A 26,224-nucleotide genomic window follows, 5' to 3' on the forward strand; every position below is an offset into this window, starting at 1 on the left:
TCACACTGAGCCCGTTTTTACAGAGCCAGTTGAATAAATTGTCCAAGTCACTATTAACAGTCCTCTCCATCATATCCAATTCACCTCCCGCCATGTACAACATTGTGTCGTCAGCAAATAATTCCAATTTACACCCTCTCACCGCCCCCATTATATCGTTAATATACAGAAGAAACAACAACGGTCCTAAGACGGTTCCTTGCGGTACGCAATGTCTAATACATTGCGACTGTGATATGTAATTTTTAAATTTAACTTTCTGGTATCTGTCACACAAATATGATTTGAACCATCTCAGAACCGTACAGCCGACACCCATGCACATCGCGCTTTCTCAGTAGTATCTCCCTATTAACTGTTTCAAACGCTCTACGAAAATCTAGAAACACTGCCAACACAAAATTACCCTTGTCCAGCTCACTCTTGAAAGTATCACATAAATTCACTACCACAGACTCACATGAATGACGCTCACGAAAACCAGACTGATTGACTACAATAATGTTATTTTGTTGTAGTTGCTTTTTAACTGCAATTTCCAGTACTTTTTCGTACACCTCTATAGTGTTGATTGGCCTAAATTCGTTATATCGAGTAGTATTTGGTACCTTAGGAACAGGAACAATAGTAGACTCTTTCCACTTACGTGGAAATTCTCCACTGGACAGTGACGTATTGACAACATTCAACAAACGATCACACGCCACAAAACAGACATCACACAGAACCTCTTTAGATATGCCACTTACACCTCCCCCAACATTTTTCGTATCCTTCAAAATAGATTTAATATCTCCCATTGATAAGCTTTCGAATCTTGTAAAATTGTAGCAAGTGTTGCAGTCTTCGATCGCCACCTCGCTCAATGCGGAACTCACAGGAATACCCATTAAAATGTCATTTATGCTTTTTACAAAATATTGATTGAATTCCTGAGCAATTGTATGATCATCTGAATCTTAACCTGGAAAGTTTCCCAAAGTAATGATGACAGAACTTTTCTAAATACCTACGTTATTAAATTCTGCATAAAAGTCCTATTTAGAAAATACTGCATTGTGATACTAATGCATTGTTTTCAAAACTTCCAGAGTTTCCACTTAGAAGCCACATATTTCTCTTAAAAACTTTTACGTGAAAATGTGATATACCTCAATTTAATTGACCCTGTATCAGGAACGTTCACCTGTAATGAAAAAATGAATTGGGACTTGTATAATAACTATCGTCTTAACAAATTCAGTAGAACGGTATATTTATTTGGAAATTTCTTTTGATAAACTCATATGTAAAATTGATAAAGGAGGTATATTAAAGACATACTTAGACACGATATAATAAGAGAAACACGTGCATAGTTTTAGTATTTTTCGTAATGCGGAAAAGTGATAGTACCTTCTTGTCTCCGCACCTTGGTGAAAGTGTCGAGACTTGGATTTTTATGTCTTCCTTGCCCAAAAGTAGCTAGTCGGCTATTAGTTAGATAATTTGACTAATCGATCGGCATTCAGCGTCTAATGAGGTGGTAATGTTGTCGATCATGTAATAATGGGTGGATCTTTCGAGTTTCCCTTTTTGCAACGCGTGAATTATTACAGGGGAATGTCTTCCTGAATGTCGTTGTGTACATAGCAAAAAGGAAAGCGTGCGTTAAAACTTCCAAGTTAGATCTAATTGGAAGCAAACAATATTCTAGGAATGCGCCAAATGAAAAAAAAATCCATGTTCGATTGAATTGATGAAGACCGAAACTTTCTTCGTGGGCAAACGAACACGCTCGCAAAAACCTTTCGTGCCGCCGAGCATTTCTTCTCGAAGATCGATTTATGTTTATTGAATTTTTGAGAGTGAAAGCGTAGGATTAACTACAGCTCCGCTAACAACCAGAACGAAAAAGTCTTCTTACTTTATTATTAAGGCCCATTCTCGTGGACTGTTTGTTGCCGACTTTATGTGTTTACCAACTTTTTATACTATTGACAATTCATTATTTGGATATTAACCAACTAAGAAAATAGTCACTTTTTTGGTCCTAAACATCTTTCACCAATAAACAGTTTTTATCTTAACCAGTGGAAATGACATCTCGTTTACGCTGTGCGTCTTCGGGCTCTTTGAAGATAAAAATGTGTAAGGAAGTCAACACACGTGTGCTTACAAGATAACAAGCTTCCAGGCGAAATTATTGGCAATTTTGATGCACTTATGCAATTACTAGAGATAATTTTGTTCCTCATCAATTTGATTTAAAAAAACGGTTAATTGGTTGGTTTTTTCCGCAATTGATATTGACGAAAGTACACAGAGTAATTATTATTAAAGCACAGGTGATATTAGATATGTGGAATGTATGATTAAAGTAGAAATTGAGTTTCAAGGCTTTTCGCTGCAGTTTTTCTTTATTTGACACTTTGTACTCAATTTTTTAAGTTCATGGTGTTTTACAAAAGTATTGCTCTTCAAGAAATGTGATTTTGCTGGTGGTAATTCTGCATGCTAGTGATATTTCTGTTGGTCAACACAAACAAGGACAGAAAATAATTAATTGACTGTTAGCTGAAGTTTAGCAGATTTTGGCTTCAAAGTCAAATACATATTTGACATTTTGGGATAAGTGAAAAATAACATGCAAACAGGACAATGTTTACAAAACATATTATTGCATAGTGATAGATTCACACTACTAAGTTATTCACTGCAAAACATTACGGATTTCCTTTTTAAGTTCTAAATACCTGCTATTAGGAAAGTGCTTATTTGGCAATATATACAAATCAGGCTGACAATTTCAGCATATTAAATGCATTCTATCTGATGGTAATTCCCACACATCTAAACAGAAAAGCGGAACAGTCTAGATTGTAAAAACTAGAAAGCGATCTAATAAAGGTACGCACTTCGCACTACATGGTTGATTTTTGTTGCTAACCAAATAGCGACAATAAATATCGTGACAAGTTTTATACTTAAGATATGCCAATAGTAGATTATAAATTACCTGACGATTAAGCTGCAACAAAACCGAGAGTTTCTCCTTATAATTAATTACACGTTTCACGCATCCATTTACTGTTTATACGCACCGAAACGCAACAAGAGAAAATTTCGTCATCTTCAGGGAAGAATCTAAAAGTTCTGTACGAGCATATACGATTTTGATTAATACGAGAGAAGGTTAGGTTCCCGTTACAAGTCCCATTTGAAATAACTGAACACGCAATGCGAAACGTGCCAGCCAATAAAATTTCATAATTTTTTCACTGGAATCCAAGGAAGATTCCTCCATAACAGATGTCGTACAGTGTGATGATTAATGCGTATCTTGTGCCACTCTTCAGTGCTTCACCCACCAATCACTCCAAATACAGTAAGTCCTGTTGGGAGTGAGCGTTTACTTTGAAACTTTAATTTCCATTAATTAATATTAAAATAACAAATTGCTGAAAGACATAATTACAGCAACCGACCGATTTAAGGAAACACGTTACGCATACATTCACTATACTGTTACTTAATTGCACACCAACCTTTGTTTTTCTAAGTAGCAATTCTTCCAATCAAAATTCAGTGGGTTAATACTGATGCAATTTTCGTTCGCACACAAGCAGATTGCGCATATTTTTTTAATATGCATGAAAATGTGTGTCATCGAAACGTTAGTAAACGGCAATTATCGTCACTAAGGTACAAGATATGCCTTAACGGCTCTCTCGATGGTTAAGGTTAACAGTTTTAACGATAAAACTTTTATTTTACGGTTGTTGTTAGGCTGGGAAATTGCTGTCAAAAAATTACCACATCCAACAGATGACTTGTTCAGATTAAAAGAGAGAAAAACTTAAAGGTTAATGAGCTAACACACTGATTAGAATCGGGAATTCATTGATTATATCCAGGTATTTCATACTTTGATATTCAGTTTAGGATTATGTTAATAAGTAATTTTATAGTTTTATAGTGATAACAGTTTTTGAAATACGTTATACTTTGATGGTGAATTTGACATTGTGCTGTTACCTTCCAGATAGTCATATTATCAGGGACTTCTTACATTATAATTTACAGCATTACAGTGAGTGGTTTGTGTGTGAGTGGTCAAAAAAAGCAGCTTTCAGCTTGATGCTTTTTCTTGACCAATCACGAACTACGAACACTGTTGGTACCCGAACACATGGTAGTGATGTAAAATTTAGTGTATAAGGACAATTTACTAATTTTAGTAGTAAATTCCAATTTGACCAGTAAATTTGTAGGTCTAACTGAAATCTGCTTAAAATATGTCATTTTTCTGTCATGGCTGTCATTAATTTCATTAAAGTTATTTTCGGTCAATACTGTCAAAATAAAATTCTCAAAAATAAAGACTAAATAAAAGGCAGTTTAAATTTGTTATTTATTGTTTTAGAGATTTTGGTTTATTAATACAATAAATGAAGTAAACGACTGACAAAGTGATTCTTGTACCAAATGTTCCAACTTTTTTAATGAACGTAGAAAAAATATCATTTTAAGATTTTTATTACTTTTCTTTATTATCTTATTTTTAAATTATTAGAAATAATATGTTTTTGAGATGAGAAAAATGACGACAACTGACTGAAAATTATTGTCAAAATAACTGTCATAAATTTTAGAAACACGTTGGGTTTCGAGAATTAAGTTTAGTAAAACTGTAATTCTTCCAAATTCTAGGCAGATTTTGACAGTTTTGACATAAGTCACAGATATCACGTAGTTTTTGGAGGATAATTTAGCTTGCCAGTCACGTGACCACTGTCAAAATAACTGTCATAAATCCCACAAACACGTTTTGTACTGAATACTACTAGAAAACTTTTCTAAACTCTAATTTTTGCAACTTTGAGCACAATTTGACAGTCAGGAACAAAAGTGCTGCTAAAAGCCACTTGCAGTGAGAAAATGTTTTAAGCACATTTTTTTACATTGTTAGTAACCTGAAAAAACACAACAAAATTTGGTACAGTCAGGGAGAAAAAAGGGGTGTCAAAGTTTAAACTGGCAGAAACACCGTTTGAAGGCAAAATCAGTGACAAAATTGCCTGTAACCCTACTTGGAGCGCGAAAATGACTGTTTTAAGTAAATTTTTGGAATTCTTATTAAATTTGCTATCCAATAACCTGAAAATAGCAACAAAATTTGTTAGTCAGCGATGTCAAAGTTTGAACTACCAGAAATACAATTTGAAATGACAATCAGGGACAAAATCGCCGGTAAACCCCACTTAGAGTGAGAAAATGACTGTTTTAAGCACATTTTTGGAATCCTTATTAAATATCCTATCGAATAACCTGAAAAACACTACAAAATTTGGTACAGTCAGGGAGAAAAGAGGGGTGTCAAAGTTTAAACTGCCAGACACCCAGTTTGAAAGAACAATCAAGGAAAAAATTGCCTGTAAACTTTACTAACCCCTATTAACTAACGAATAACCTGAAAATCATAACAAAATTTGGTACAGTCAAAAGCGGTATTAAAGTTTTAACTGCCAGAGTACAATTTGAAAGGACAGTCAGGGACAAAATTGCTTGTAAAACCCACTTGGAGTGAGAAAATGACTGTTTTACGCAACGTTTTGGAATCCTCATTAAATTTCTTATCCAATAACCTGACAATCAGAACAAAATTGGTACAGTCAGGGAGAACAGAGGGTGTCAAAGTTCAAACTGCCAGACACCGAATTTGAAAGAACAATCAGGGACAAAATCGCCTGTAAACCCCACTTAGAGTGAGAAAATGACTGTTTTAAGCAAAGTTTTGGAATCCTTATTAAATTTCTTATCAAATAACCTGAAAATCATAACAAAATTTGGTACAGTCAGGGAGAAAAGAGGGGTGTCTAAGTTCAAACTGCCAGACACCGAATTTGAAAGAACAATCAGGGACAAAATCGCCTGTAAACCCCACTTAGAGTGAGAAAATGACTGTTTTAAGCACATTTTTGGAATCCTCATTAAATTTCCTATCGAATAACCTGAAAAACACTACAAAATTTGGTATAGTCAGGGAGAAAAGAGGTGTGTCAAAGTTTAAATTGCCAGAAACACAGTTTGAAAGAACAATCATGGACAAAATTGCTTGTTGACCCCACTTAGAGTGAGAAAATTACTGTTTTAAGCACATTTTTGGAATCCTCATTAAATTTCTTATCGAATAACCTGAAAATCATAACAAAATTTGGTACAGTCACGGAGAAAAGCGGTAGCAAAGTTTGAACTGCCAGAAATACAATTTGAAAGGACAGTCAGTTTTCCTAAAATTTTGATTGAAATAAATAGCAAGTCAGAACAAAATGTTATTTAAATCTTGATGGTAATGAACAAACATTATAAACTTTTTGCTAATTTAATGTGTATGTTGTTGTTGCAGATTTTGATCTCTTGTTTGACAGTATTTTAGGGTACTTTCATGTGCTCATCCTTATTTATTCTAAGGTTAAAAATGTCTAGTGTGTACCAATTCAAATCAGGACAAATCAGACATGGAATAGCGCGTCTGCAATTATTGTACACGCCAATATTTACAACTGAGAACCGTCTAACGGCAAACATAGAACCCAATCTAAAGAACTGTTAAGTCGGCTTTTTCGTGCCTGCCTTTCCTTTAATTTAATTTAACGTATAAATTACGGTTCCATTATGTCCGATTAAACCTCGGCGAGTGCACAATATAATCTGATCGTCGTTTGGTTCCGATAAACGACGCTATCTAACTATCAGCCGGGTCAATGGTACTCTTAAGGCTTAATTTCGTGCTGGTGAACTCGAAGCTAAAAATTATTAACCGAAGGAAATTCCTGTCCAAATACAGAGAGGAAAACGATTGGCAGATCGAACCGGCGATAAATTTTCCGCATTTTAACGAATTAAATACTAATTAGATGTCGTTGATGAAAAACCGACCTCAGATACGGAGCGGTTTTTGTTCTGTTTTACACGGATCAAGACTGTATAATTGACATTTGACAAAAACTGGAATATTAGTCGGTTGCGATCGCTTTATCAGGCGGACATGTGTAGCATAAAACACTCTCCTTAATCAGTTTTGCGCTATAAACTTAATCAAGATATGCTTTACATTAAAACCTTATTTAAATTTTCCTCCATGTTTGATTGCCTGATGATTTCTGGGTGGTATTCAGATGAATGTCATTATAAAGATTCCCACAAGATTCAACTACAACAAACATAAAATTTATAATAATTATTATGAAATTAACTGTTTCAGTTCCAGTTCACACATACACAATCTGCTTTTTATTACTTGCTCCTAGTTAGAATATAAAGAACACGAATTCCACGTATATGAGTGACCTAATACTTTGTGATTTGGATTTTTAGTAAATATTTGCTGAGGACTTATTTTGATTAATATACCTTAATATCGGTCACATTGGTCTTCATTCTTGATTTATACGGGATGTTCAGTAACTCGACTGACAAAGTGTAGTAGAAGTTACTTTGATCAACCATCAAAAAGTCTCGTACATTCTTGTCTCCAAAATTAATTCAGTATGGATCAACTTTGATGATCTAATCTTTAGTAATTTTGTTTCAAGATTTTTAGTTAACTTTTGATCAGTTTGTTTTGGATCTGCCACAATTACGTCTTTTGCTTCCACTTAAAAACAATAATAGGGTCGTTTTTCTTGTGTTTTCATTGGTCAATTAAAGTCGGGGGGGTTCAGCCTTGGTGCTGTTTAGTCTGAAAATAAATAAAACCAAATCCGATCAAGCGCAGATATGGACAACGCGGTTCATATTTTTGTCGTTCTGGCTATGTATGTACGCGTAACGGTTCATGGCTCGAAGCCTCGCAATAATTATTACATGCGAATATTAAATTGCCCGGCACGAGCGAAAAATTTGAGCCTAGGAAACTGCCAAGGCTTGTCTAAGAACAACTATCTCAGGTATCTTAAATTTTATCGGAAACGTATTAGCTCAACCAAGCCTGTAACCTGCATTCATTGAAATTGATCGGTGTTGTTAGTTGTTAGAACTAGGTTGATACCGGCTAGTTTTACGGACATTTGGTTTAAAAAATGCCTTGTTCCAGCATGATTAAGACTTACAAGTGTTTGACTAGAATTTGTCATGTTTTTTGACTAGTTTTCAACATTGAAAACAAGCAGTAAAGTTACTCTGTGTGTGTAAGTGTAAAAGCTTTCAGGTGATTTGGCTCCCAATTTCACAATTTTGCATAAACTAGAGTTAAATCTAATAAGACTCTAATTTAAGCATGAAACTTTAAATGGAACCTACTGTATATGGAACATTAAGCTCTTGGAACAGTATTCTAGTTATAATCTCTAAAGAACAATAATAGAATAATTTTTGAGAAGCGCATAACTTGCTGTCAGCCATTTTGAATGGTGTATAACTTCAATGGGTATAAATTAGGTTGAAATTGGCTTGAAAGTAAGTAGTTCTGGAACGAGATTTACCGGTGTAAATCAGTATGATGGCAAGCCAAATTAAGCCTTAATGAGATTAACTTTGGTTTTATTTAAACTGATTTTGTAGGCATTCTGCACACTACATAGTAAAAACTAATGTTATTTTCCATCAACATTTTGTCTTAGTGTAAACCTAAATGGAAATTAGGACGAAATTGACATGAAACTATTCTTCTTCTTTCTATCTAATATGGGTATCCATATAGGTAGGCTAATTTCCTGTTTTGTCCTATTATGCCTCTTCGGATGTTGATGTCCAGCGTTTTGGAGGTCTGCCTTGTGTTCGTTTTCCGACCGTTTTTTTGCGATTTTTACACATCTGTTGTCTTCCATTCTGTTTACGTGTTTATTCCAGTATTTTCTTCTCTGTCTTACCCACCTTCTTATGTCTTGTATCTCGCTCCGTTGCCTAAGGTCTTCACTTCTGATTTTGTCGTGTAGTGTTTTTCTGAAGGTCGTCTTCAGAATCCGCAATGAGCACCGCATCATCTGCGTAGCAGACAACATTGATGTAAGTTCTGCTCTTTTAGGTAGATCTCCGACAATTTTGTCCATAGTCATGTCAAATATAAATGGGCTAAGTGAGTCACCTTGTCTTATTCCTGTGCGTATTTGTACTTCTTCAGTTAATAGATGTCCTACTTTTATACTAGTCCAACAGTGGTTATTAATCTCGTATATTAGTTTTATTTATAAGTGAACCAGAGTTCACTTCCTTTTCTCGCATTATTTCAATGATGTCGAAAGCTTTAGTCATGTCGACAAAGCACATATAAACTGTTTTATTGAACTCTACGGATTTTTCTGTTTTGATTAATTTGCTTCACAATGAAGATAGCATCAATGGTAGACCTGTTTTTTCAAAAACCTTGCTGTTCTTCGCGAATTTGATTAGTTTTGTTTATTTCCTCTAACAAAGTCCTAGTAAAGGCTTTGAGGATGCTGTTGACAAGCGTTATTCCACGATAATTGTCCTTTTTAAATATACGTAGCGTTATGTTTCAAGATGTGTTCTATCGTACTGCCTGTCAATTCTATCTCAATGTCTTCTTCTTGGTCTTCTTCTATTAGTAGTTGTTCAATTCCCTCATCTTCTTTATATAAGTTTTCGAAATATATCTTTCATTCTTCCGCATTAATTTTATTTGTCTGCATAGTATCCTTGATTTCTAATTTGTTCCTTCTTAGCATTCCCCATATCTTTCTCTGGCTTTCGTACATATCTGTCTCCATCTCTTTGGTGAACGTTTCCCAGTAATCTTCTTTTATCTCTCTGATTCTAACATTTATTCTGTTTCGTTCTGTTTTCTATAGATTCCAGTTTTCTTGGTTTCTGTTGCGCACTTTATGTGTGCTTTCTTCTTGTGTTCTGATAGTGCCCTTATTTCCGGTGTAAACCATGGTGTTTTATTTGTTCTGTTGTCATCTACCTGTCTTTCTCCTAGAGCTTCGTTGGTTGCGTTAAGGATATTATGTTTTAGGGTTTTCCATTGTTCGTCTACACTGTCGTTCGTCTCTCTGTTGATTGGGTTTTGTGTTATCTTCTGTGACAGCCTATTCGAGGTTGAATTTCTCTATGTAATGTGGTTCAGGTTTTGGTTTGAAAAATTAAACTATTGAGTTGTTTAAAATGATGGCAAGACAATAAGACACTTAATTTTGGAAAAAAACAAACTTTGCATTGTAGCATTGTAAATTTAGGTAAAACACTCAGTAGCTGATGTTTTTGTGCACTTAAATGGTATTGTTTCAGTGAAATTTTGTTATCAATTTATTTTTACGATGAGTATAAATCAGCGTTTAATAGGAAGTTATAAGAGACTGCTGTATGTGTTTATTTACTGTATTGGTTCAAGAGCCGTTTATATCATTCATTTTTTATTTCATCTCTATCTTTGTACTTAATCTAATAAGAATTACTTCTCAAATGTGTTCTAAATAAACTCTGATACAGGCAAAACCTTCTAATTCCAGAAAATATAATATCAATAAAGGTATTTTCATGGTTGTAACAAAATACCATGAGACTTATCAGCATTATATTAGTTATCTTAAAAACAATGACAAACCCGAGAAAAAGCTAATGTAACTGGATTGAAATAGGAATATCATACACACTATTAAAGCACTTTTACATAAACTTAAGTTCATACTTTATTTTAAAATTTTAGATGCAAATTAGATCAAAATTGGCTTACAAAAATTAATGCCTTAACAGGCCCAGTATGACACAGTTGCGTTTGTATAAAACTTATGTTTTAAATATACATATAATAATTAATGGCAAATGTCATTCGAAGTGAATTTTAAAAATAAAAATTATCTTTTGAATCAGCCACATATACAATACCGCCATCTGATGACACCATTACCCAGATCATGGGACAATTGCTTAGAATGCTCTAAAATTTTAGAGTGAACGAGTAGCAATTAACAGAATAATAACAATTCAAAAAAGTTGCAAATTGATAATTTATAGTTAAAATTTTGTTCAATATACCAATATTGTAATACTTTTAGTAATGATAACTATCAATTTTGTTATTATATGAATTATGTCGTAGATAATCATAATATAGTTGATAGGTTCTAGGTTAAGCTTAATCTTCTTAAGGCATGGAAATAGATGAAAGAAGCCTACGCACAGAAGTGGACAAATAAAGGTTGAACAAGAGAAGAATCTTTTTTGTTCTTCTTGGATGGTGTATGCCTCCGCTGCTGTTTGGCAGGTTGTCAATCTTTTAAAGGTTTTGTTCCCATTTTTTGGCTTTCGGTAGTTTGGGTTAAAGTTGATTCAATTCTTTCTTCCATTACTTCCATTAGGAGGCTTGGACAATCAATACTGATGTTAATGAAGAATCTCCTGAATTTTTGGTTATAAGCACTCTAACACGGTTCTTTTCCCATTCCATGGTAGGAAAGAAAACATTTGCCTCGTTGAAACTCTTAAACCAACATCTTCAAAAAAACTAAAAATATTTCTCTATAACAGATAATGGTCGTAAAATTTATAGCTTCACTTTCAACTCATTTCACTTGCCACTTTTGTGCACTTTTTGAAAATAATTTAATTCCAACTTTCCTCTGCTATCCTACGTGCTGCGTAGCAAATGTCTTGTCCATTAAAGAGACAATGCTCAACAGTGAAGTGCCGACTCGAATTTAATGGTAATTTTTAAGTCCAGTAGCCGGCGAATGGTCGTGTAAAAGCGTACTTTTCATGGCGTAAATCTGGTAAATCGCGCAATTAAATCAGCATAAAAAACAAATCCGTCGTAAAGTTTAACAGCATAAACGATTCTCTCTCGGTTTGTCGTTTTGCATATAAAGGTCGATTCTCAAACCGGAGGACGTTTCTAATTTTAAAAGCTGCACTTCTCCCATTGATATAACTTCTCTTGATGCTATTCAAACTGATCAGTGGCGTGCAAGACCTTTGAATTCTTCCGACCCCTTTACCTTATGTTGTAAGTCAATGCCTGTCAAGGTGAAGAACGTAACAATAAAGACCATACGCAACAGCATAAGTATATTATTCATGAGAACGTTTCGTATTTGGTTCACTCAATTACTCTCAACAAAAATGTTGACGTTGGCCTACTATGCTGACCTGAATGGTGATCTATCAACTCTTTCAGTTGTTCTCAGTGACATAATGGTTAACGTACCTGTAAAACTGGTGTTTAGTAAGTTGTGTTAAAACGATTTCTAAAGTGGAAGTTAGCATAGTAGGCCCGTTGAAATTGGAGAAAGGTGCCCGCATCAGTCTTATCCATGTTCGATTTTCAATTCGCCGAATAAAGAACGAAGCAACGGTACTTGGAGTGGCGAGCAACAGGTGAGCCCCAATCTTCTTTTTTTGGCCGTTATTCAAATGAGGGCCTGGAAGATTAAGAAGTCTGTTTTTTTTCTGAAACGTATCAGAAAAATATCCTCTTTGTCATAAACTGGGTTTTTTTAAAGCTAACTTTAGATTTGTAACGAGATAACTATTGAGACAACAAGGACTTCAACCCTAATGTTGCATGCATTTTGTGTCTTCCAACTAATTTTTTCTACTAGTTGCCCTATCGAAAATCCAGGGTTGGCATTTCCATAATAATTATTATTACCGGTATAGCGCACCTTTAAACAGGCAAAATGAATGATAATTTACGTTTGACTGTATATCGGGGTCTGCAAATCTCCAGAACGTTAAAGGCGAAATATGGCGACATTAATTCGTGCCTTATTTAACCAAAGAGGCGTTAAAATAGCCAGGATTTATTGCGAATAGACGTTGCGTACCGTTAGAGTAATTGCCATTAAACAATAGTTGCTAATCATACTGTGGAATTTTAATTTTATTACTTTTGCATTTTAATTGCGAAAGATTGTGATGCCATGGTCAGGTCGGATGATGCAGGCAAATGCTTTGCATTAGTCTATTAAACTAGTGTTTTGGATGGTTCAATCCCAATTCCCTGCTGTTAGATTTGTGAAAAAGTGTGTTTAGCCACACTAGAACGTCTGGAATCCTAGTGGATTGAGGTTATGAACTTATTTGATAGCTTTCACTCTGTCAATGCTAACTTGTACGATTTACACTAAGTTGCATAGACAACATTTTGCTTTGGTCATTAATAAATAACGCAGGAAATCCTAATAAGAATAATTTTGCTTATAAACGTTCATCATTATTAAGTGTTTGCAGATAATTTGAAAACAAATTGGATAGAACTGTTGGAATGGATAATATAGGATGTGATACCTCAAGGGGAACACACGAGAAAGTTGGGCAAAATCTTGACTAGATCACTCAGTATAATTTGTATAGAGAACACAGTTTTGAACCAGATACAGAGAAGATAGAGAGAGGTAAAAACTGGTAAAATGTCAGAATAAGTAATTGACTGCCAAATAATCGTAAGGGCGGTAAAAGTGCAAAAGGTACAAATTTGGCATCACTGTATTTACCATTCTCACGTTTTATAAACACATCACGTTAAAAAACGGTTTTTGAAATACAGGGTGATTCCAAAGTTGGTGCTTTCCTTTCACCTGCGAATAGGGCTTCAAAAAATAAGTTTTTTTTTTCCTTGGACGCTTTTTCGAAATATGAACAATAACGAAGATACAGGGTGTCAAAGTTTTACTGAAAAAATAAAAATTTAATGATTTTGGCCAAACCACTTGAAGTAATTAAACAAAATTTTGTAGGTGTCAGTAGCTACGTGGAAAGGAAATTTTCCAAGAAACAACAATTTTCTTGCGTTTACCAGTGGCGCACGTATAATTTTTTTAAAACATTTTTGAAAAAAAATATTATCCTACTGTTTTTTTTTAACATAAAATTTATTATTGAATTCCTTGTTCAATTCTAAAAGTAAAACCCCTTATATTATTTTTTGCTACGACTCACCGTTTTCCAGTAAAAAAAATAAAAACCGTCTTAATGCGTGCCTAAAATTAAATGCTGTTTTAATTTAAATTGTCAAATTATGAAAACTTAGTTCAAAGGCGGCTGAAATCTTTTCTTTTTGTTTATGTCTGTTGATAAGGAAGAACCTGTAGTTGGTTAAAATTAAATTTAAGTTATTTTTTATTTTGTTTTTTTTTTGTAAAACTTTGACACCCTGTATCTTCGTTATTGTTCATATCTCGAAAAAGCGTCAAAGGAAAAAGAAAACTTATTTTTTGAAGCCCTATTCGTAGGTGAAAGGAAAGCCCCAACTTTGGAATCACCCTGTATACTGAAAGGTTGTCAAATTTCTCCTTCAAAAATCAGAAAAGAGTGAAGCGAATTGAGATGTCAAATTATCATAAAAATTGTTCTATCACTCAAATTTACTTTGTTTTTTATTTATAATTTTTTCAAGTTTATGAGCTAAATAACCTCAAAATAAAGTATTTTGTCATCTAGAATACATCTATAGCGTTTTTTTTTTCAAATAATTCTAAAAACAAAGTGGGTACAAGAAAATTCTAAGTTTGTTACAATTTACATGTGTCGGTCGTATCTCTTGTAGTTTTCGAAATGTGAATAGATTTGTATAGCGCTGCCACTAACAATTTTTCTTGTAAAACTGTTGATAATGACTAAAGAAACCATTGTTTTGGCTACAATCTAGTAAAAAAAAAACACCCTGTAACTGTCATAGAATGAAAGTTATGCTTTGTCAAAGCAGACTTGTGAGAGATTTCGAACTTTGGCCTGGTTTTACTTTGCAACTACCAACTTTTCTGTCCTTCAAACTGTATCAGATTTTCGTTAAAATTTGTTAAAAAAATCCACCCTGTAGGATCTAGAAAGGCAAGAGTCAGTCAAAATAGTGCATTTTGCACATTAAGCTCCATTTGCACATTTTTTGCTTGTCATTGTCACTCTTCTTTGGACAAGCCGGTGGTGAAGAAAATTATTGCCTACAATCCGGTAAAAAATCCACAGTGAAGGTGACATAGAACCAAAGCTATGGACTGTCAAAACAGACAGTGTATTTTAAACTTTAGTTTGGTTTCACTTTGACATTTCTCCGGCTGGCGGTCTTACTACAAATTTTTGTGCTAAAATTGTATATGGTAGTTAAATAAACCACATGATTTTGTCTAAAATTTTTTACAAAAATCCACATAGTAACGGTCCCAGAACCAGAGTTATGTCAAATATGACAGTGCATTTGACACACTCAGCTTGAATTTGTTTTGATGGATACATTTTTCTGTAAAAGCTGCACAAAATGGTTAAATAAAGCATTATTTTGGCTAAAAATCTGGTAAAAAAATTCACCCAGTAAAGGTCATAAAATCAGAGTTATGGCTTGCCACAATGGACATTGAGCTTATTTTTACTTTGACGTTTTTTTTCCTGGCGCTATGACTAATGTTTGTTTTTCTAATTTCGGCATATAAAGTGACACTTTTCAAAACTGATTAGAGTGACAAAACGTTTTACTTTTCGTAACTAGTATCACTTTATGTAACTAGTTATGAAAAGTTCATTTCATCACTCCCTGTTTTTATGCATTTCCGTAGAAACATATGGGCGACATCCATCATAACATGTCGTTGTCACAGTTTATACAAGGTGCTATGAAAGTGAATATTTGTGTTAAATCACTTTAAAAGCTGGTTTTTACCGCTTTTTGGTCAAAATTAGAAAAAATTATGTATGCAACACGTTTCGAAAATGTCTTATTGTGTAACTCATTCAAATTGTAGGACCTCGCTGCGCTCGCCCTACAAACATTCATTCGTTACACAAAATCGATCTTTTCGTAACTGGTTACATAAATAGCTATTTTTTTACAAGGTGTACAGGATGGGCAAAGAAAGCATTGTTCCTCAAGGCGTTGGGAAAGGAACTAATCTAGTTCCATATAAATTTTTCCAAACCAAAAACACTCATCCAGTTGAAAAAGAAGAAAAGACTGGATAGGGTTATTGAACCGTTTAAAATTTTGACTTTTCTCTTTTTTTAGTGTCTTCCAATTTATTGCCATTCCCTAGTCAGCAACCTGTGCAGCCAAAATTTAAAACCTTTTACTTTCGTGGGGGGCCGCAACATTGACCTTCAAAATCCTGGTCGACTTTAGAAAGTCGAACGTTCCCACGGACGGGAAAAAAAGAAGCACGCCGCGACTAAATTAATTTTTCTTTCCTGAGGTCATAAATATTGCGCTCTAATTAAATGTTAAAACATACACAAATCTTAATTTCATCGATGCTCCGATAAGGCGCAGACTGCATGGTATCCGTTCTTGCATGATCGCGATGCCCTCCAGGTAGGTTTACACCGTCCGTTTGTTGTCGTGTCATGTGAGCGTCATCAATGGAAACTATCCTAGTAAGGACCACGACATCAACCAGTCAATTGAAATGGTGTAAACCAGGCTAGATTACAGGCGAAAGAAGTAGATTTATATTGTGAACGCTTACCGGCAATCTCGTCAACTTTTATTCGATCAGCTTACCATATGCTGCTAAAGGTTGCTCGGTATGGTAGTCGGGAATCGATTTGCGAAAAAGTAACGACAGGTTTACGAACGGAATCGGTTTTTTGCACCTAATAGAAAACTAGACCCGACCGCTGAGAACAAAAGGGTTTCGCAATTTTTATGGCAGTCTAGTTGACATGTTGGAAGGCTCATCGTTTTTTTACGCTGATTTCTGTGAACCGAGACTGGGAATAATACTAGAAACGGTCAACTATTCGAGATATAACCAAATTAGACATGGATAAAAAAAAGTAAGGCAAGAAATTCGAAACAGATTATATTACATCTCCTTTAAATAAGTACCTAGACTGGCTTGGTTTAGAAGAAAAAAGTCAAATAAAAGGCTATAACCCAACATTTTTCGAAGTTGCAATAAGTAGTGCATTTTATCTTCATATTAATGGGTTTATGGCTGTGCCATTGTTTAAAACTACTCTTCTGCATGGCTCTTCATATTCTGCCTCTTCACACTGTTTGCCAATATCCAGACAAGGCTTCTTCCTTTTTTGTCTAAAGTCTACTGAACTTCCAGAACATCTTCTCGAAGTGTCAGAACTAATGTGGTTTTGCCATTCAATTATTTGTCTCAGCAGCTCTTTACAATGAGTTTTATTTTGGTGAACTTAGGAATATTGTCATGTTCTTGTCAACTTAGTGTTGTAAATTTTGAACGATTCTCTAATCTGTTTCATATTCTTGAAGTTTTTTTTAATCTCCTCCATACTGTTTTCAGTTTCATTAAGTACACAATCTAACTGGTACATTTCTACAATTGAACTGATCCTGACTTGATTTGCTTTAATCTTGTCTTCAATTTATTTATCATCTCCATGAGCTGTTTTGTTGTTCCTTGTTTGCTTTGTAATCGAAAACATTTATTCACAATCTTCTCCTTGCAGTCCTCATCGTTATCTGTACTCGTGGTTTTCGATCTTGCTAGATTTTTAATCTCACTTCTGACATCAATTGTACCGTACTACTCCACGAGAACAATACTTTGTACTTTCACCTCATGACATGATTCTGATTCTTCATTTTTGGCTACCCATTCTGACTCACCCTGTATTAGAGATACCGGATGGTTCATTTACCTTGCGCTTGATTCACAAAAGATGCATAACTCTCTAACACAGATTTCCGGTTAACATTGTTGCAGGAAGTTTAAGTACTCATTGGTTTTATTTGGTTTTTAAGTCCTGATCAACAGCAACAATCTAGTCAGTCTAGTCAGTCTTAAATCGGTACTACCAACCTGCTAGATCATCGGATTTAACACATCTTGTTTTTTTTTGGTTCGGGATGTTTCTTCTCCACACTTACATACATTAAGTAGTTGGTTAGTTTATATTTTTGTTAATGATAGTGTTGTAAAAATATTATTTTTAGGAAAGTTACTCATTTTTTGCGAAAAAAATATCTATTCTCATTTGGAATTTTAAAGTTAAGACTTTAAAAACGTAGTCAAGGTTAAAAACTGCAACGCCATTTTGTTTATCTTTTGACAGTAGCTATTTTTTTTTGCTTAAAAAACACTTATTTATGGAACATTTTAATCGAGACGTTTTCTTTATCCAAAAATAGTTTCTGTTGGAAAAAACGGTTTGCTTAAAAACAATACAATATGACGACGAAATTTCCATTTCAATATGTTAGTGTTTATTAAAATCTTACTATTAACAAAACAAGTACTATTTCTTTATTGTAACATAAATGGAGCATAAATCACAAAAAATATTAAATATTAATTTACAATTTGACAAATAATTGAAAAACGGTATTAAGTATCAAAAAGCTAATTTAAATGGATAACTGAAATTTTTGAAACGTGAACTTTCTGTGAAGCTCTACAAAAAACTTGTAAGAGTTTTAAGAAAAGGTATAATCAAATAAAAATACAAGGTGTCTCTGAATGTGTGTTACAAACTGTAAATATATTCAGAAATATGAGAAAAAGTTTTTATAAACATACCCTCTTATAAAATCTTAAATGCCCTTTGTTTGAGATACAGGATGACCAAGTTGAATAAATAATATCGTCTTAACTTCTATGCCAATGGAAAAATGGGTGCTTTTAAAAAAAATTCTAAAGGCAATTTTTTTAAATACATATAAGAACAAGGATTTTTCTAAAAAAACGTCTGAAAAAGTTTTTTCAGAAAATGACATTTTATTTATTTTTATAATAAAAAAATATTGATTTTTTAAGAGTTTAAATGTTAGTACAAGTACAAGTTAAACATTGTCACAACTTATGTTGAAAATTTTGAAATTGTTAATTATTAACTGTTAATTCAAAAAACTAAAAATTGCTAAATTTAATTTTGTAAAAATTTAGATTTTCTTATGGTGTAAAGGTTTCCAATTGATTTATTTGTTTTCCCTTAAGTTCCATGTTTTTTAAGAATAAAATGCCATTTTCTTGAAGAAATGTGAGTTTTTTGAAAAATTACCAAAAGTAGGTTTTGACGTACACTTTAAAGCTTTAGAAGACGTTTTTAAAGTGCCAATTTTTTTCAGTGACATGGAAGTTAACTTTAGCACTCTCACTTAAGCATTTTTCGAATATAGTAGGCTTATTTTTGTAATAGAAGACGTGGCTAAAGTAATTTTTTGCTAACTTTTTGTTATATTTTTTGAATTATGTAGAATATACTATTAAATTATTATTACTGATTAATGAACATCATTTATATCCAATCGAAAATCTAGGCATTTCATAAGAAAAAAACATAAGTTTGCTGATGCTTAACTCAAAGAAGATTCAATCAATCACCCAGTACGTTGTAAAACGTATAACCTAAAAAGCCCTTAAGACAATTCCCGCAACATGAAAAGGTCAGGTGAAACGAGCCATAAAAAACGAAGCAACTTCAACTTTCAATCACCGGCCATCTCGAAGGGACCTGCAGCTGTAACCAAGTGCACGAGCTGGTGCACCACGCCGAGTCGGTACCACCGGTGGCACCGGCTTCACGGTCTTCATGGTCCACTTCGTGACTCGGCATCAGTTTACTCTTGTCCTTGCCCCTTCGAAGACGGTGTCTAGGTGTCGTCCGCAAAAGTTCGCGCGGTTTTAGTGTCTCTCACAATTTTTAATGTTTTTTTTCTTCGTTCAAGTAAAAGTTGAACCTCCGTACCACCGAGAATATTTTTGTTTTTTGTCCCAATCACTTTCTACTACAATTGCGTGAGTTTGGATTTTTAATCGGAATTAGCATCGCGTTACAGTGACCCACAAGAACAACGGAACTAACTACAAAAAAAATTATAAAAACATTGTTGTAACTCCTTTTAGAAGCTGGTGAAACAGACCGTGTCTGACTACATTAACCGTGCTGGTACTGATCGGTTAATTATAGAATGAACCTCCAGCAGTAATTTAGGATGTCGAGCAGCCAGAAACCCAAGTACATGGGCAAACCTTTCATTAAGAAAATCTACGAGACCCATAAGAAATGGCTTGGAGGTGAGTCGAAGTCGCATAAACAGGATAAAAACGAGAGTGCAAAACGTCAACCTCCAGTAATCGAAGTGGTTAGAAAACCAATTCCTGACTACGAAAATGTTGAAGTCAAATCAGACTCGATTACTAGCGACAAATTGCGAATTGTTATTAACTCGTTTGACAAAATTCTGGATGAGTACAGCAGCCCTTTACTTGAACCACCAGAAGTCCCAGTTAAAGTGGTACCACCGCCTCGTAAACACCCGAAAAAACTTGCCGAAACCCAACCGAAACCTCCAGAACCCACCCCTAAAATAACCAAAATTCCCAAATTGGTAAAAGCTAAGACATGCAGTATCATAGAATCCAAGTGCATTTTGAAAAAGAATGCCCCTAGCTCTTTGCAAAACTGCAACCCTGCTAAAACAAAAAGCATGACAAACTTGGACTTAAACGCCACCCCGGTTAAAATTGTCCCCATTTCAATTGACCCACCGCCACTCCCTAAATCAGCACCTCCAAGTATGAAACCCACAGTAGTTGTGGAGTCCCCAGGAAAAGTAAAAGAGTTAGTAAAAAGGATCAACAGTCTCTCAGATAGTACTACCATCGAGCATCCAGCACCTGCTCCTGCTCTCTCAAAGGCTGTAAGTACCACAAACTTAAGCCTGTCGAAGAAGCACGGTTCAGTAAGTAAAATTCCGGTAAACTCCAGTTTGAGAAAAAGCTTTCCCAGTACTCCTTGCCATCTGGACAAGTTAGATAGCAATGGAAGTGCTCCAGGTGGAAAGAAGGTCGGCGTGGAGTTGAGTAAAGCCAAGAGCGTTCAGAATTTAGCCAAACCCAGACTGTCATTACCTGGAGCATCTTCAGCTGATGTCAGCAAAGCCAGAAGCGTGCAAAATTTATCGAAACCGAGAATACCCAAAAGTGAGCAGGATAAGGTTAAAGGTGGCGTCAAAACTGTTCCTAAAAATCTCAGAACTGTGACCACACCGCCTAAAAGTCTTCCAAAACAGAGTCAGGTTTGCTCTCCAAATAGGCTGAGTGTTAAATCACCAGGTGCAGGAGTGAAAAAGGCTAACACACTAGTCAAACAGGTCGAAGATGCTTCCAAGAGAGATAAGAAGGACAAGACTTCTGTAGTGGCAAAAAAGCCTCAGGAAAAGATTCCCACATCTAGGACAGTTGACAGCAGCCCGAAGAAGGTGACACCTAAAGTAGTCACCAGGAAATTAACCCCTGCAAAAAATAAACCGGAAACGGTGGTAGTCCAGGACAAAGTCGACAAGAAATTCTACCTTAACAGTGATTTTATAGTGAAAGACCCAAAAAAGAAAAATCTAGACTACAACTCCGATGATTCCGGGAATATTTCCAATGAAGTTGACTGTGACGAGTCAACTTCTTCTTCGGTACGCAGTCGTACTAGTACCGAGTCGCTACCCTCTGTTTTGGATTCAAAAGTCGAGTTACCACGTGATATTTCCGTGGTAGTTGCGGATGTTCCCAACAAGGTGGGTTTTGAAGTTTTTTACCTGGTCTTAAATATTTTTTTTTGTTTAAATGGGTTCGTGTGACTTGGGGAAGGGTTTAAAACATCCTAAGCAAACGTACTTTTTGTCTAGGGTCTCAGTAGAGATTTTACTCTGTACGAGTAATTTGAGAAGGACAAAAGTTAAAAACTATTACGGCTTTCCGGTTACAGTAAAGGTTTCTAATATCAGTGTTTTTTTTTATTAAATTTTCTATTTTTTTTACTACCACAATGTTGAGATATGTTTTAACTTAAGATCATATTATTGCGATGTTGTTTATGTTAACATGAACTGGTTGGGTGCTGTTATCCCAGCATTGAACCCCTTTGCGATTCAAGAATAACAGAAAAATACACAATTTTTTTCAAATATAATAATTGAATTTATGATGAGGTAACCAACGTTTTGACACTAAATCTGCGTTCGCTGTTTTAAAAAGAGAAAGTTCTTAATTTACATAGTTTATTTAAAATCATTAATAGTAATGAGTTGTTTAGTAGGTTATCTTAAAAACAAAAACTGCAAGTTTTATTTTATTAGCTTTGTAAGAAAAAAACTAAACAAAATGTTTTGAATGTGACAAATAAAGAAGCAAACGTCACAGTCAAAACGTTTATATTAATATTGTTGTATATTGAAATTATTGATATTGTTGTTTGATTTTACTCAGATAAGTAGTATTGTTGTTTTGAACATATCACGTAAAATTAATTAGTATTGATGTTTCAATTTTTATTATTGAAATGTGAAGTTTTTGTTGTTCAGATCTCAGTAAAAATTTTAAAAATTCTCTACATTATTTGAATAAAATTGCCTTAATGTTTTTTTTTTCATCCAGACATCACATCCAGGTGCAGCAATAAATTTTTTTAATTAATTTTGATTCACAATTTTGTGCTGCACACAATTTAATAGTTGCATTTTACTACAGGGTGAAAGTCGAATAAATTTTAAGCTGATCGTTTTTGAGATAAATTACCATTATTATGATAGGTAAAATCCATGAATATAGTAAATAGCAACAATTTTCAAATAGCAACAATTTTCTACAGTGTGACCCATTTAGAATGGAAACACCCCTATAAAATTTTAGGTTATTAACCGATTTCAATGATTTTTTTTTTGAAATAATTAGGAATGAAATGTCTATTATGGGAGAAAATTTTAAATATTTATTTCAGTTTTCAGGTCATATTACGAGACTTTTTCTTGATAGAAAATGGAGAATTTTTATTAGCGATTTTTTTATTGAAAAAATTACTACGCCACTGGATCTATAGTGCTTTCAAATAGCTGTGACCAAAATTTCATGAAAATCCATTCATTAATAACAAAGTTATGACAAATTAAAATTCAAAAATCCTCTAAGCTAACGGTCACAAAAGAACACCCTGCATCAACTGTTGCCATAGAAATGGTGTTACTATTTACTTGTTTATTATTACTTATTAATTGATTAATTACTAAAAAAAAAAAATCAAAAAAAAAAAAATCAAAAAAAAAAAATTTAAAAAAAATCAAAAAAAAAAAATCAAAAAAAAAAAATCAAAAAAAAAAATAAAATAAAAATTTGGTCACAGCTATTTGAAAGCACTATAGATCCAGTGGCGTAGTAATTTTTTCAATAAAAAAATCGCTAATAAAAATTCTCCATTTTCTATCAAGAAAAAGTCTCGTAATATGACCTGAAAACTGAAATAAATATTTAAAATTTTCTCCCATAATAGACATTTCATTCCTAATTATTTCAAAAAAAAAATCATTGAAATCGGTTAATAACCTAAAATTTTATAGGGGTGTTTCCATTCTAAATGGGTCACACTGTATGTTATTGCTACCAAACTGAGTTTTACACAGTTTTACTACTAAAATATGCGGATAAAATAAATAATTAAGATACATTTTCTACTACTTTCTTACTACTTAATTAATCACTAAATCAATCTATTCCTTAGATCTATAAAAATACAATCTAGCCTAAAAGATAATATTAATTTTTGAGTTTACTACCAAAATTACATAAAGTTGTCAAGATTTTAGGTTATAAGGTCGTTTACTTCACGTGATTAAGCACAAGAAACGTACAATAATCATAAACTGCAGTTAAATGACCTAAGTTTTGCTAGATCAACCGTTCATGCCGAGATTTAGATACTGTCATAGTTACTGTTAGAATTGCAACACCAAAACAGGAATATATTTCTATTAAGAATTTATAATGATTCTCAAATTATTCACTTATTTTTAGTTTGTGACGTTCATTATTACTTTTAGAAAAATTGAGTTGTTTGTAGTATGAAAGATTAGAGAATTAAAACAAAAAGAATTTATTTATTCTTGCCAAAGTTTTTACCTTTCATTCGTGTGTAACCTAACTTTTACCGGCCATAGTAAGTCACGGTTTTGGTTTTGATATAGTGATATTGTATCAAAAGAACATCTATCGATTTATTATTGTAATCGCCCTGTATAAAAAAAGGTTACGTCGAGGGTCACAAATTACAAAACAAGGGGAGTGGTGATAAAACTTTTGTATTACTGACACACTATTAATTATTGTGATAACTGGTTTTAGTATTTAGGCCACTATATTACCTTAAGATAAGCTGTTAGAAAGTCACTTGAAATAAACTTTATTCTATAAACTAACGTTATTGTAATGTATTAAGATAAGAGTATCAAACAATTTAATGGTAAAAAAAAAATATTATTTAGAAAATTTTCTAATTACATCAGATACCTACCTATAGTGCAAATCAAGGCAAATGACAGTTGAGCCGGCATCTGTTTTTTCGCTACATGTAATCAAAATAAAAGCGTGACCGAGGCTTTACTGTCATTGTCGTTTTCCAGTGTTGAAAAATATCATAAATATCAAGCAACAAAAATAAATAACAAAAATGTACTGGTTTTTACAAAGTAGCTTGAAAGTATTATATGCAAAACATCAGATTCTTATAAATTGCATTCAATGATCATGTTTACATTTTTGATAAACTTGTAATATCACAAGAATGAACCGGAATAATATTGTAATATACACGATGACGTAATCGTCAAGTACAGCGGCTTGCTCTATACCATCAATATAACGTTTGGTTTTAAATTGTTCTGCTTTTCGACAAATTGTGACAATTTATATGTATATTAATTACTTAGTATGAGATTTAATATAAATTGATATGCTAAAAACGAGAGCTAAAATAGGAGGTTGAATGGTTTCAACGAGAAACTTACTCAACAACTCTCTTCACCAAATTATCTTTGTTGTTTAATAGGGATCTAAATAAAATTGTATTAAGTCCTGAAAAAAACCTACATTTTGGTGACGCATACATATAATAAAGTAATTTATTTTACTTATTCTATTTGAAACGACATAACTTATTTTGTAAAACAAATACATTTTGTTGTAGATTCTCTTCCGAACTGGTGTCGTTTCCCAATTAGAAGCTCAAAGGGATGAACGACTGACAGGAGTAATAATATCATTCCAATCACAATGCCGCGGCTATTTGGCTAGAAGAAAGCTTCAGCAACGAAAACTCCAAGATCTGGCGGTCAGATGCCTCCAACGCAACGTCAGAAAGTTCATGTTGGTGCGGGACTGGCCGTGGTGGAGGCTGTTGGTGCGGGTAACTCCCCTCCTCAATGTCCATCGCACTGAAGAGGAACTCCGGGCTAAAACGGTGAGTTTTTTTAAATGTTGGGAGTGTACTGTGTGTGTATAGATAAAACGTCATAAAACTGTGTTTGCTTTTGCCGATGGTAAAATAATGTCAACGCCAGCTGTCGTAGGAATGTTGCGATGGGTAAACATCTTGAGGAAGTGTAAAAAATGTCCGTCAAGGCTTCTTCAGTCGATAGAAATCCAATAAATAATGTATTCGTAATCGTTACGCGCTAAGCCGTTGCGTAATGTTCTTTTGAATGGATCTTTCGACAGACTTAATTAGCCGGATGTGCAAGAGAGTTTAATTAGGAATCTTTGAGGGAGGCCGCATGGTGTGTACTTAGGTGTTACTTTAAATAAAAGAAATTAATGTCTATTACCAGATTTTCTAAAAAAATCTTATTGGAGGGACACTTGTCTATAATACTGTATTGATTGCTGCAGTTAAAATGAATGAAGAAAAAATGAAGAATGTTTAAATGAATATTTTTATTGTCATAACAATTATTAATATAATGTTGGTACAATTGATAAAAATTGCATGGATTTTCCATGGTTTACATGTTAATCAGACGTAAAAGTAACAACAAACTCTCTATATTCAGTAGATTGAAACCGATGGTAGAACCCGCAATGGTTTTTTACTCTTTATATTATTAAAATATAAATTATGAGTTAAAATCATGAGAGTCATTTTCAATTAAATATTCATTAGGGTTACTTTAGTAAAGTAGTGTAATTAGTCTTCGGTTTGCTTTTACACTAATTCATTAGAAATGATTGGACAGTTTGATGTGAAAGGTTTGGTACCATAATCACTTTAAAACTACAAAAATAAGAAGAGATTTTGTTATAAACTTTCAGTGTTTAACCACACCACAACCAAAATTATTTCCCTTAATTCATTTTTTTCCAAAATACTTGTAATGTACGTTTCATGCTGTATATTATGCATTTTATTCAGTATTGTTAGTCCCTGAGCTCAATTCTGTAAATTATAGTAGACAATCTCCTGAAAAAGTGTGATTTTTCTACAATTTTTACACTTATAAACCTAAGTCTAAATTCGGTCCTGTCTTAGTTAGGAAACAGGTACAGGATCGGCATGGTCAATTTTG

General features: G+C 33.7%; 1 protein-coding gene across 6 annotated transcripts in view; it reads left to right on the top strand.

The window, feature by feature from the left end:
* Mhcl (Myosin heavy chain-like) overlaps positions 1-26,224 on the top strand; it is a 115,935-nt gene that overhangs the window by 53,478 nt on the left and 36,233 nt on the right. For 5 of the 6 annotated variants that reach the window (XM_081974747.1, XM_081974748.1, XM_081974749.1 and 2 more), the window contains one exon: positions 24,850-25,122. In XM_081974747.1, coding sequence (XP_081830873.1) covers positions 24,850-25,122 — 273 coding nt within the window. Of the gene's footprint in view, positions 1-19,464; positions 21,413-24,849; positions 25,123-26,224 lie in introns of those variants that run through there. The other variant, XM_081974752.1, reaches the window with a different exon arrangement.

Source organism: Ips typographus, linkage group LG3 (assembly GCF_016097725.1).
Source record: "Ips typographus isolate SLU linkage group LG3, UJ_Ityp_2.0, whole genome shotgun sequence".
In the NCBI taxonomy this organism is placed as follows: domain Eukaryota; kingdom Metazoa; phylum Arthropoda; class Insecta; order Coleoptera; family Curculionidae; genus Ips; species Ips typographus.